At 37.1% G+C, this 12018-nt stretch overlaps 2 protein-coding genes across 2 annotated transcripts; both read right to left on the reverse strand.

The window, feature by feature from the left end:
* Window positions 4504-6337, reverse strand: LOC18789104. The gene is made up of 6 exons (XM_007223367.2): window positions 5919-6337; window positions 5779-5827; window positions 5617-5668; window positions 5190-5359; window positions 4978-5085; window positions 4504-4787 (listed from the first exon to the last, which is right to left on the reverse strand). The coding sequence occupies exons 1-6, from the start codon at window positions 6275-6277 to the stop codon at window positions 4626-4628; spliced, it is 900 nt and encodes a 299-aa protein (XP_007223429.2). The 5' UTR covers window positions 6278-6337; the 3' UTR covers window positions 4504-4625.
* Window positions 6601-7497, reverse strand: LOC18789866 (chaperone protein dnaJ 11, chloroplastic). Its single transcript, XM_007223592.2, has one exon. The coding sequence runs from the start codon at window positions 7400-7402 to the stop codon at window positions 6935-6937; it is 468 nt and encodes a 155-aa protein (XP_007223654.1). The 5' UTR covers window positions 7403-7497; the 3' UTR covers window positions 6601-6934.

The raw sequence follows: 12018 nt of genomic DNA on the forward strand, positions 1-12018 counted from the left end.
TAACTTTAATTAACTTTGAATTGGATTTTTCCTTTGGGTTGTAACTTTAATTCATTTTGCATTTGCATTTTCCTTTTGGTTTGTAACTTTAAAGGATTTGGAATTGGAATGGTTGAGAAGTTGAGGTTGTGAATGCTTGATAAGTTTAACTTTAATTGGAATGCTTGAAATTGTAACTTTAATTTTTTTTAGGTTGTAAATGCTTGAGAAGTTGAGGAGGTTGTGAATTTATATATGCTTAAGAAATTGAGGTTGTTAATTTATATTTTTGGGTTAAAGTATGCTTGAAATCAAAAGGCTTCAAAAGAAGCATCAAAATTAGGCCTAAAATATAGAAGATTTGATTTTTATGACAAAAAAAGAACTTGCGGTTTTAAACCGCTAATTCAAGGTAACCGACCGTTTTTTGCGGTTTATTTAAACTGCAAAAAGCGGTCGGCTTGCGGTTTCAAAAATCATCATACCGCAAATAGTCGGTCGGTTTGCAGTTTGGGTAAAAATTCACGGTTATCAAACTGCGACCACTCCTAGTTATTATGCGGCTTCTTGTGAATTGTTTCTCTTTCTTCGATCAAAAGCCAAAGAAGCCAAATGATACAGGAAGATCTGAGTAAAGGAGAAGAGACAGAAACATTTGATTGTTGAACTCAACTCCTTTAAAAGATGAACAAAAATCAATTGTGGCACTGTGCTTAATGAAAGTCATTACAATGATTTTTTTTTCTTTTCTTTCTTCTGTTAGAAGATGTTGGTATAACTTGGCAGAAACAATAATAATAAAATTGAAGAAAATTAACAAAGATAATGTGGCATATGACATGAATTGACATGTCATTTAACACGTAAAATGGTAACGAAAAATTAATGCCTATGGCATTATTGAAAAACTTATACAACATGCTAAAAATCTGACACATATCTAGGATGACAGCTGATAGGTAACCAATTGACAAGACCAAATGTCCACGTGCTCTCTCAAAATGTGAAACGAGTATCTTGGCTTATTTTTTCGCTAATTAAGAAAATAAAATGAGAGAGAGCACAAAATCCCTACGACTCTTAATTTTAAGATTTTGGTTTGGGTCACCCTCACCACCGACCTAGGTAAGAATAAGAGAATATGCCTCTAATGACAATATGCAAATTGAGAAGGAAGTTAGAAACTATAAGCAATCATTTTCCAAATAAAATCATTCATAATATACTTTGGTATTTGTAAATTGCTCAACAAAAAAGAAGAGGTGGTGATTTTCTCACTCCTTTTTGTTTTTTAATAGTTTTTACTATAACAAAAAAGACAGTGTAAGTGGACAAAAAATGAATAGGAACATACAATTTCTAATAAGAAAGGAATGGGAAAATCAGCTCCCTAAGAAGATCCGAGAGTCTATTATCCCCGAACCAAATTAGCAAGCAACATAAGAGTAAGATGGTTACAAAACAAAATATTAAATTGTTTTTAACACACGTACATGTTTGTTTGTTTTCCCAGATTTTATGAAATCTTGTTATTATATGAATAAAAGTATCGTATGGCAATGGAAATTGACCTTTGTGAAGAGCAGCCGGAGAATTTACCGAGTGAGTCCTTCTTTTTGGCGAGCGCACGTTTCTTCTGGTAGTGTTTAACACACATGGATAGGATAGCTGATAGCATAGGAGGGTCAACATTGTCTCACCAAAATTCTTCTCTGATTCGATCTATCTATAAGTTGACTAAGCTGCGACCAACGTCCAATTACAAGAAAAAGAAAGAAGCATGCAGTGCAGTTAAGGTTAGCTTCAACTTCCCAAAGACTGTCTCTCAGAAACCCACATGATCGTTCAACTGCTTCAAATTGATCAACCAATAGCACTAGAACCACATCCACATATACTTAGCAATAATTTTCAAATAAGTAGGTCGTGAGATGTTCCACTCCCTCCTCTAAGGAAGAATGGTGGTACCAGAAAACGATTCATTTGAAAAAAGAAGACTGGTATGACTATCTAGCTAGCAGCCCTTGGAGTTGGAAAATATGTTTATTCAACTAAATAATAAATATCCATCACGATCAAGTATATATTTGCAGATACTTCATTGACTTCTCCTCCTACATACAGACTACAGTCCCAGTCCCTGGGAAGGAACTGAACTATGTAACTATGTTTGTGTATTTTAAATAAATAAATGCATATATTCATAGCCACCACCTTAGACCGGACAAGCTACCTTAGCATGTTTCTGTCTTTACAAGTTAGCTATCTATCACAGCACGCCATTTAAAGAGTTGAGAAGCAAGATGGCTAATCTTATTCTTACTTGATCGGCTGGGTGTGGGTCAAATCAAATTCCATTCTTTAATTTGCAATTAATTGAGGTACAGTAAATCAAGGTGTTAATGTGAATCATCACAGATTCACAGTTGAAGAAATCTTGTCTTACAAGCAATTTACCTACTTCATTTTTTTTATCCGTGTTATGAACAAAACAAAAGCATGCATTATTGGAATATTTATTCTGTTTTTCTTCTCTCTCTTCTGTCTTTCAAGTCTTAATTTCCCTCTCAAATTAATAATATTAGACTGCAGACTGTTGTTTCCTTTTGTTTTATCCCTTACACAGTTTTGTTGCCCTCACATCACAGATTCACAGGGGGTCCAATCCAACAATTAACAACGAACAACATGTCTGTGCAGATTGAGTCAGCCAGTGGGCTCTAAAATCACTTCACAATCAAGAATTCTAATGCCTCTCTAATGTCTCTAATGTCTAAATTCTTAAGTGCAACCTCAAACAAGGGTTTATGCTGATTCCTAAACCCTTTCTCTGGAATGAATGAATGAATGGATGGATGGAGCTTGCAGTCCGTGTCCGTGTCCATGTTCATGCCCCATGTCGACGGGATTATTAGGGACCACCTCACAATATAAAGCAATACTCATTGATTATCATCAAAAAGTAGCTAATCCAGCTGACATCCGACAGCTCCTTCCCTACTAAACAACAACTTTACTAACGATAATTTTTCCGACCAAAAACAAATATCTTCTTCTTTTTCTTTTTTTGTTTCTTAATTAAAAAAATATTTTCTTCCTTTTTTGTCAGAAAAAAATTATCTTGTATCGTACTGCCACTTTTCTTGATATGTGCATCAGAAATTGTGCCTGTCTGTCCGTCAAACACAATAATATCATACACAAGGGTCTCTTTAGTCATCGGAAAATACATTGCAATTTGTGGTATACAGACATTCGCCCAACATGTTCAAACTGCTGAGTGAGTGCCCTCTTATTAATGATTGTATTTTAAAAGATAATTTATCCACGAGCTTCCGTCAGTTGCTAAAACTTTGGAAAACATATTCCATCATCAGCTGATTAAACGCACTTTAAATTTGCTTTGTAGGATTTTAATCAAGTTAGTAAAATTCGATAACAACTTGTCAGAAAAGCATTGACGTGGATGCCCCCCACCAAAACAATAATAAATCATATCAAATCAGCTGATGCAAAAAGCAAGCCAAGTTGATTACACAAAACACCATTATTATCATTATTGTGTTTGTGATGCAGGCAGCCGCAGGAGGGAGAGGAGAGAGGGTCGATGGATTGCTTATTTGCACACCCAACCTTGTTCTTGTCTATCATATCATGACATGACAAACCTCCACGTTACTTTCTCATTCGCGTCCTAGAATTGGACCTTTGCTTACATTCTCTAGTGTCCTTGTGGCCACACACACTGGTGTTTTTATCCTATTCTCTGTCCCCTCCCCTTCCTTCCCCTTTCTCATCAACCACTTGATGACCAAAATTGGCCTGCCCCGCCAAGGAAACTACTAATTAATTAAGAAGATGTTCTGACAAATAATCTAACCAAAAGGCTTTTTGCTTGCGTGGGTTGGTTTGGTTCCATCCACGTCTTCAATAAGAAGCCCACATACAAAAGCCCACGAGTACGACCATTAATTTTTTATTTTATTTTAACCCATCCGACTCTTCACTACAGTCTACAGTACGAGTAAGATCCTGCATGCCTACTCAATACATGTAACACAGTTGCTTTCTTATGATTTCAACTCAAATTCATTGTTTTGAAGGCAAAACTCCCAGCCCGAATTCAATCAATAAGATTGAACCGTGACAACTTTTAATAGTCAACAAAGTAGAGCCAGCCTGAAGTAGAGTTCATTGTTCATCCAGTTAAAATTTACTGGACAACGACAAATATTTACAAGCAGTAGCAGGACACTAGTACAGAATCAAGAGATAAGGCAATACAAACTTACTCAAGTTCATTCCAATTCTGGGTCAACTCCTAGAAAATGATTTTGTACAACTTAAATGGAAGATAATGGACAACACCGTCTGCACCATGCCCGTATAACCTATGAATTTCAACTCCTTTGCCTGTAGTGGCTAACTACAAACTAGGATTACTCTGCTGTGTAACAATTTTATGAACCAACTTGGACTACTTCCAAACAACTACGTTAATGTTAAGACTAGTCGGTATGATTCTGCGAAAATTTAAAAATAAAAATTGCACAACTCAAAGTACAGCCAAGAAAACAAAAAACTTCATTCTTCAATAAATATAACGTAATTGCGCAAAAAAAAAATTTTTGATAGAAATTAAAACATCACATATCAATCACTAGGCTACTTTTAGCAAGGGAACAAAGGAACCTGGTGAGTGACTTTTCAGCACTCACTCTTGCTGCATCTTTCGCTCCCCCATTCTCCTCTGAATTGACTTTGTCTTCCAAACCTGAATGCACTCGACGGACAAGTTTTCGCAATTCCTGTAAGTGAGGCTAACATTAGAAATAAAGAGCAAGAAACAGAAACAATGATCCCTTAGGACGCTCGAACAACCGGTATGAGACTTAATAAGCTGGTGGTTCAAGCGCATGCTAGTGCCCTCATGAAGGGGTTTTTAGTGGAAAGTCACTTAACCAAACTTAAAAATAGCAAGCATGGCGTTAAACTTACCTGGCGGTCAAACTCAACATTCGAAATTGAATATACTTCATTGGTGATCTGAACGTCCTTATTGATCAGACCGTCAAACCATCTGGTAGCTACATCAATGTGAGAACCCTGCAATCGATGCTCAAATAATAAGATTAAATATGTCTGTAAACTACTTAGGAAGCTTCAGCAAACTTTGTTGCACAGTTTCAAACTTAGTATCAGTATCATACCTCTTCTTCCTCCTCATAATCAGTTTCTTCCGCTTCTTCTTGCTCCTCATTATCATCAATGCTCAATGTCTCTGGACCAGATAAAGCTTGCAGCTTACTTTCGTCACTGTCTTTTGTAGCCTGAATTAAAGCATCCATCAAATCCGGCTCCACTTCTCGCAGCATTTTTCCTTTACACAAATTGAATGCACTTTGGTAAGATAAGATCACAGAACGTATAGATGCAAGAAATGATTGGCTTAAACAGATTCAAGTTTTCTGTTACTGACATTTGACTTGACTTGTTCATGACTAACAGTTGCCAATTTGAAACTCAAAAAGAAAAAAGCACTGCTCAAACATAACAACATAGGAGTTCGATTCATTTACATAAGAAAGTTGAAGCCTAATTTAGTTTCTAGGCACGGCACAAAGTTTTTACGCATACCAATATAATTGAACTGCCTTCTCTTCCCTTCTCGGACATCAGGTCCAAATTTCTGCGACAATAACACAAACAGCTTAGCTTCAACAAACAAATCACTAGCTAATACTTGTCTGAAACAGCCAAGAATAAACTAACCAAAAAGTTCAATTACAGGGGCGGCACCTTCACTAAAATCAGAGCATCCAGCACGTCTTGGTCCAGAGAAGCCACTCTACCATCCCCAACACCGTAATTATACGTTAGACTAAAATAGCTTAGCTAATTTTACAAATAAATGAATAAAATTTTCAATTTTGAGTTACCTGAGAATGCGTTTGATTTGAGGGGTGGAGAAGGAGGAGAGGTCCATAGCCCAGCGGACCGCACGGCGGGCGTGGCGCTTCAACTCGTTGCGGCTCTTATATGTAACCGAATCCGAATCCGAACCCGAACCCGAACCCGAACTGCCGATGTTAGCATCTTGGTAGTCGGAGGGTCTGAGTCCGCGTAACAATTTATGGACGCCGCGAGTAGCCAAGTGCACTTTCGTCAAAGAGAAACGATGGGAACCAGTTTTGGTGGTTACTGGAAGTAAAGGCGAGTAGAGAAGATGATGGAAGGTACAGCAATGCTGCTGCAGCACCGGCCATTGCCTTACAAGAAGCCGTCCCATTTGAGCCATCGCTCCCCCTTTTTTCCTCTTGCAGCTTGTTGCTATACCACACCACAGCACTGTATAATATAATTTACTTATATTTTCCTTTTTTTATAAATTGAATCATACAAGTAAAGCTACGGCCCGGCCCAGTATTAAAGAGTTCAAACAGCGGATGTTTCAGTTGGGCTCTCATCATGCAGCAGCCCATAGTTCCAATTTCCATGATCGAATTTTAACTCATAACCGAAATTGAATTAAAAGTTATTTATTTTCCATTGCAAGGGTGTAGTTATTTATTTATCTATGCATCCTCTCTCCGTTGTTCAATATTTATTCAAGAATATATATTGAAAATATAAAAATAAACTGATCTTTATAAAAATGATCCATCCCAAAAGTAGATCTTACAAGTTACAAGCTGATATGAAATTGGGGGAATACAAATACCCAGAATTTTCAGGCTGTAAAAAATGGCGCCTTCAGCTTACAGTAAAAGGATCTTAGCTAGACATTGATCACTATATTTTATGTACACACAAACGCACGAGGCTAGCTAGCAGTTTGTCACATCACATCAAACGGACAGGCACCGCTGCAGCCTTTCCAGTTGATTAATTTCCCCTGATGAAATTAATTAGCTTGTGCTAATTAATGATTTATCCATATGTAAATGTCTGCAATCTACCAGCACTGGTCGGTTTCCCATCTCCGGCCAGCTGCCGACGCTGACATTGTTGTTGCGTACGAATAAGAAGAGCGTGGCCGACTGATCAACATCATGCGGTCGTAATCCGCGCGCTTTTGGGCATCAGACAGAGTGGAGTAAGCTTCGTGGACTTTCATGAACTCGTCCGCCGATGTTTGACCGTCAGTGGCAACGTCCGGGTGTACGACTCTCGCTAACTTACGGTAAGCAGACTTGATCTCCTGACACGTGGCGCTTGTGTGAATCCCGAGTACCTCGTAGAGTGAGGAGCTTGATCCAGTACGGGTGCGTGGCCTGTCGACGGTGGATGTGCAGGAGGCGGAGACGCGAAGCGGACGGTATGTGATAGAAGAGGGAGGAGAACGAAGGCTGTCGTTGGCAAATCCTGCGGCGGAGAAAAGAGGGGAGGAGCAAGTGAAGGATGAGGATGAGATGGAAGTCATTTTTAAAATCTTTGAAATTTGATTGGAGGAGAGGAAGAGTTTGAGTTTTCGTTGTCTTGCGTTGCTTGACGAAGTTATGAATGGAGCGGTGGGTGATTTGTGATTTTATAGACAATGGGCGGACAAAAGGCGGATAAGGTAAACAAACCATGGTTAAATGTGGGGTGGGTTAACGAACTGTAGTATAGGCTTATCCAGTGGTATCTGGACTGTGCTGACTCAGCGAAACGTCGGTGTGCATTGTCCAGGAATCTTAGACAGCACATGTCGCTGCAGTTTTGTTTGGCTTGGCGTTTGACTAGATTTTGTATGTATGAGCAGGATGGCAAACGCCAACAACACGTACGCGGAAACGAACTACATGGACTCATATATTGACCAATTAAAAAAGCAAAACCTGACTTTAATTTGAATTCATAGCAATTAAATGACACTCCACATGCCCTTTACTTAGACAAGTGTTTCATTTCATATTAGCCATCGAACAATAAAATACGAACTAGAGCTATTTTCATTCATTTTAGGCACGGTTCAAGAACTTAAGAGTTTCAAAAACAATTTGAATCTCTTGGTTTAAATTTAAGTGAATTGGGAGAAATATGTTATGAATTTGGCTCGAATATATCAGAATAAATAGAAATTGAATGTATTATTGAAATGCTCATAATTAAAAACAATAAAAATAAAATTAACAAAACTAAAACTACATAAATCAAAATGATAAAATAGGCAAGCTATATGGGAGAAAAAAAATATCTTATCAAACACTGTCCATCTTTCTAAGTTACATTTAATCATATAAAAAGTATTTAAGTTTGAAACTAACTAACGAACAAGAAGCGCAAAAAGGTCAATTAATGCAAAAAATAAATGGAAATAAAATAAATAAAAAGTTTTGGAAGAACGCGGTTTGTTGAGATGGTGGATTGGAAGGCAGGCAAGAGGCAGTGAGGAGGAGGCCCACATGGTATAGCCCACCCAACCACGGCGCAACCACTGTAAAGCAATGTAAACGACGGGCGACCCACTTCGGCGGCATGTGGATTTAGAGTTACCGACGTGCGGAAACAACGGCAGTATGTATGGGACCCACCCACCCTTCGTTAGTATTCAAGTTGGATTTGACCATCCACATCAGATTTTGGAAGTCTGTCGTCCATCCATCATGTACGAGCATGACCAATGGCAATGGCAATGACCACCACGTATGATATAATTTTTTTATTTTATGGGAAAATTCAAATTAAATTAGGATAAGACCTAAGTACGTTCCTGTCGAGCTTAGGATAAGACTAAAGCCACGTCAACGACAGAGCCTGACTGTGACTCGAACCCAGCTGGCAGTTTTAATAGACTTCAAAGTCCTTTTTTTTTCTTCTTTTTACTGATTATATATTTTTTTTTGGTCGGGTTTACTCGTTAGATATAAGTAATTTATTTGTACAAATACAGTAGATTTGATTCTATCTACCATTCATTGTAATACCTATTTATTTTACATATAAATATGTATAAGAGTATTCACAATCATGTTTTTTATTTTTTAATTAAAATTAAATTAAAAATATATAAATATTATTTTAAGAACTCTTTATAAAATTTGAATTTCAATCATGCTCTCCAGTTTAGAGAGTCATAAATGTTAAAAATTTTTTTTTAATTGGTCCATCTCTACTATAAAATAATATAAAAAATCAATGGCGGATCCATGATTCAAAAGTCAAGTAGGCGAAACTTACCTTAAAAACTCAATGATACGAGTGAATTTCATTCATAAAAATAAAAATATACACCTAGTCAGGGGGGACGTAATGATCCTTACCCTCAAATATGCATATCTATACATAAATAAAAGCTTAATAACAAAAAAATAAAACAAAAAATAAAAAAATGCAATGCAACACAAAACTAAACTTTTAAATCTAAAACTTTACCCTATGAGACTTCGAAATCTTAAATTCCTCAATTATCTCTGCATTATCGATACTATTAGCAAACTCTCTTTCAATGTGAAGGATCATACAGTCAGCAAGGAATTCATCAGCTATGGTGCTCCGAAGTTTATTTTTAATAATTCTCATACATGAAAAAGCTCGTTCTGTTCCATTGTTGCTGTAGAAACAGGAAGAGTCGACACCAACTGAATCAACTTGTAAAGCAAATGGTAGTTTTCTACCAAAGTTGTTTCCACCAATTGTTCACATAACTGAGGAAAAGTGGTGATTCCTTAAAGTAGGGAAGGCGATGTATATCATTTTGAAAATACATCAACTCAATTTTTAAAACTTTCAAGTCACTTTGAATGAAATCATCAAGATATAATTTCTCAGCAAGTTTACATAGATGCTCAATATTGAATGACTTGAAGGAATTACGATGATCCAATGCTGAGCTAAGAATAAGAAGTTCAACTATTTGCTTTGGAAATCTGTCATTTAACTCCCTCAACATGCAATCTGTCACATCATTAAACACATCAACGCGATAGTAATGTTCAACTGTAACAAAATCTTTTAGGAATAACCCAATAGCAGAAGATAATTAAATAGGAGAAAATAAGAAGAATACTTGTTTCCTCGTATATGAGAAGAGAAGGGGCTGTCGACAATTGCACAGCCAAGACTGTTGAGAAGAAGCTGCCGATTGTCTAGAATTGCACAGCCAAAAGCTATTTGACTGCTTATAAGTTATATTCCTCCTTTTTTTAAAGTTTAACTGGGCCATTCCATAACACTACGTCTCGAATGGATCGAACCTATAATAATAAAATCTTGTTATTTAATTAATGATAATAAAATTATGTTGGGAGGTTCACATTTTTCTTTAACATGAAGAAGGTTGAGAAAAACTTGTACATCATGGGGTAGGAACTTTTGAGAGGTTCAACCAAAAAAGAAAAAAGAAAAAAAGGAACTTTTGAGAGGATACATAGTGGGAAAGTGTCATTATAGAATTGAATTCCACTTAAAATCACATACATGCAAGTTGTGGGAGGATTGGATTTCATGTGTTGGTTGGTCATATTGTAATACAAAAGTTAGCATTTTAGTAGAAATCAGGGCAAATGCATGAACTATGATAACTAATAATTCATTTCATAATTGATGCTTTAACATTCAGATGTTAGCTTAATTATTGGCTACGCTACATAATAGAGGAAGGGCATTTTAGAAATAAAATAATAATATTCAAACGTAGTTGACTCATATAATGATTATATAAGGAAAAACAATGGGTTGACATAAAGTGGAAAGAATAAAACCATCATCTAACCTAGCATTCATTTGAAAGAGCAAAGCATGTGCATGGATGGAGTGTTGGGTTAGGAGACAATGGGCGGTGGGAGTGATATGGACTCTGACTCAGGCTGAAGCTAGCAGCAACATATATTTGATGGATCGATGCATTCATTAAAAAGACGAGTAAGACAGCACTGAATTATGCATTTGAGGAATTTGATAACATTTGTGATCTGATTCTGATCCCCAAAGCCGAAGCCCCGCACGTGAGGAACCCCAACATTTATCTCGATAATACAACTTACTGACTCATAGTTTGCGCCCCCCTCCCTCTCTGTCTCTCTCTGAATACTTTCAGTTTGAGTCTCTGTGGCCGTGGAGCTGTTGTGTCTGTCTTGTTCCATAATTTTTTATGTTCAATAGCTAGGCAGCGGAAGATGTGCCGCAATTAAATTTGAGCGGTGCGACGTGTCAGAAAGCTGGTAAGTGTGTGAGTGATGATGAAGCAAATCACCGATCACTGCTTTTACTAAACACAAAAGAAAACTATATGATTATCTCCCTTGAATCCATGAGATGAGACCCCACCACGTAGATCACCCACGGGCTTAAGTTAAGAAACATTTGTTCCACATTTAGGCCTACTAGGATGAACAATTGCCAACCCAAAACTCTATAGGCCCAAACTAAGTTTACAAGGCCCGTACGCAGGGTCCACCACCACCACTACCCCCAACACGTCAATGTTTGTTTATTTGTTTTTTAATTCAATGTTTTTTTTGGGGGCAAAATTAGGAAGGGGTAGGGGAAACTCACACACGTGTACCATGGTAACTTGATCTCATGACCACTTAGGAGCACACTAAAAGCCTGAATCAATTCAACTAATACTCTATTGATGAATTGAATTGTATGTATGTGTATAACAATTTAAAAAGATGTTCCTCAATGCGGTCTAGTCCATTAGAAAATGACAATAATTTGCAAACTAGTGGTCTCATCAAGATCGAACTTCCATGGTATCTTTGTAGAATATGTGTGAGAAACTCCTCTCTTCTTGTAGTTTAGACAATCTCTTGTATTAAAAAAAAATTAAATATTACATTTGAACTGATGGTCCAGTGTTGTGGTGGAACACTCGAGGAATGTGGACTGTGAGGAGGTACCACAGAAGGCTGCAGAGAATTAATGGAAGAAGAGCTATGGTATTATTATTGTTGTTATTAGTAATTATGCATACGATATAGGCGCGAATAAAAGAGTTGGAGGGAGGGAGAGAGAGCCACAATATGAAGCTCCCTCCCAGTTCCTTTCCCCTTTACACTAATCTCAGTAGCTAAATCATAGTTGAAACCTGGTGGAATGGAAGAGCTTAAA

The sequence above is a fragment of the Prunus persica genome, chromosome G1 (assembly GCF_000346465.2).
Source record: "Prunus persica cultivar Lovell chromosome G1, Prunus_persica_NCBIv2, whole genome shotgun sequence".
Lineage (NCBI taxonomy): Eukaryota > Viridiplantae > Streptophyta > Magnoliopsida > Rosales > Rosaceae > Prunus > Prunus persica.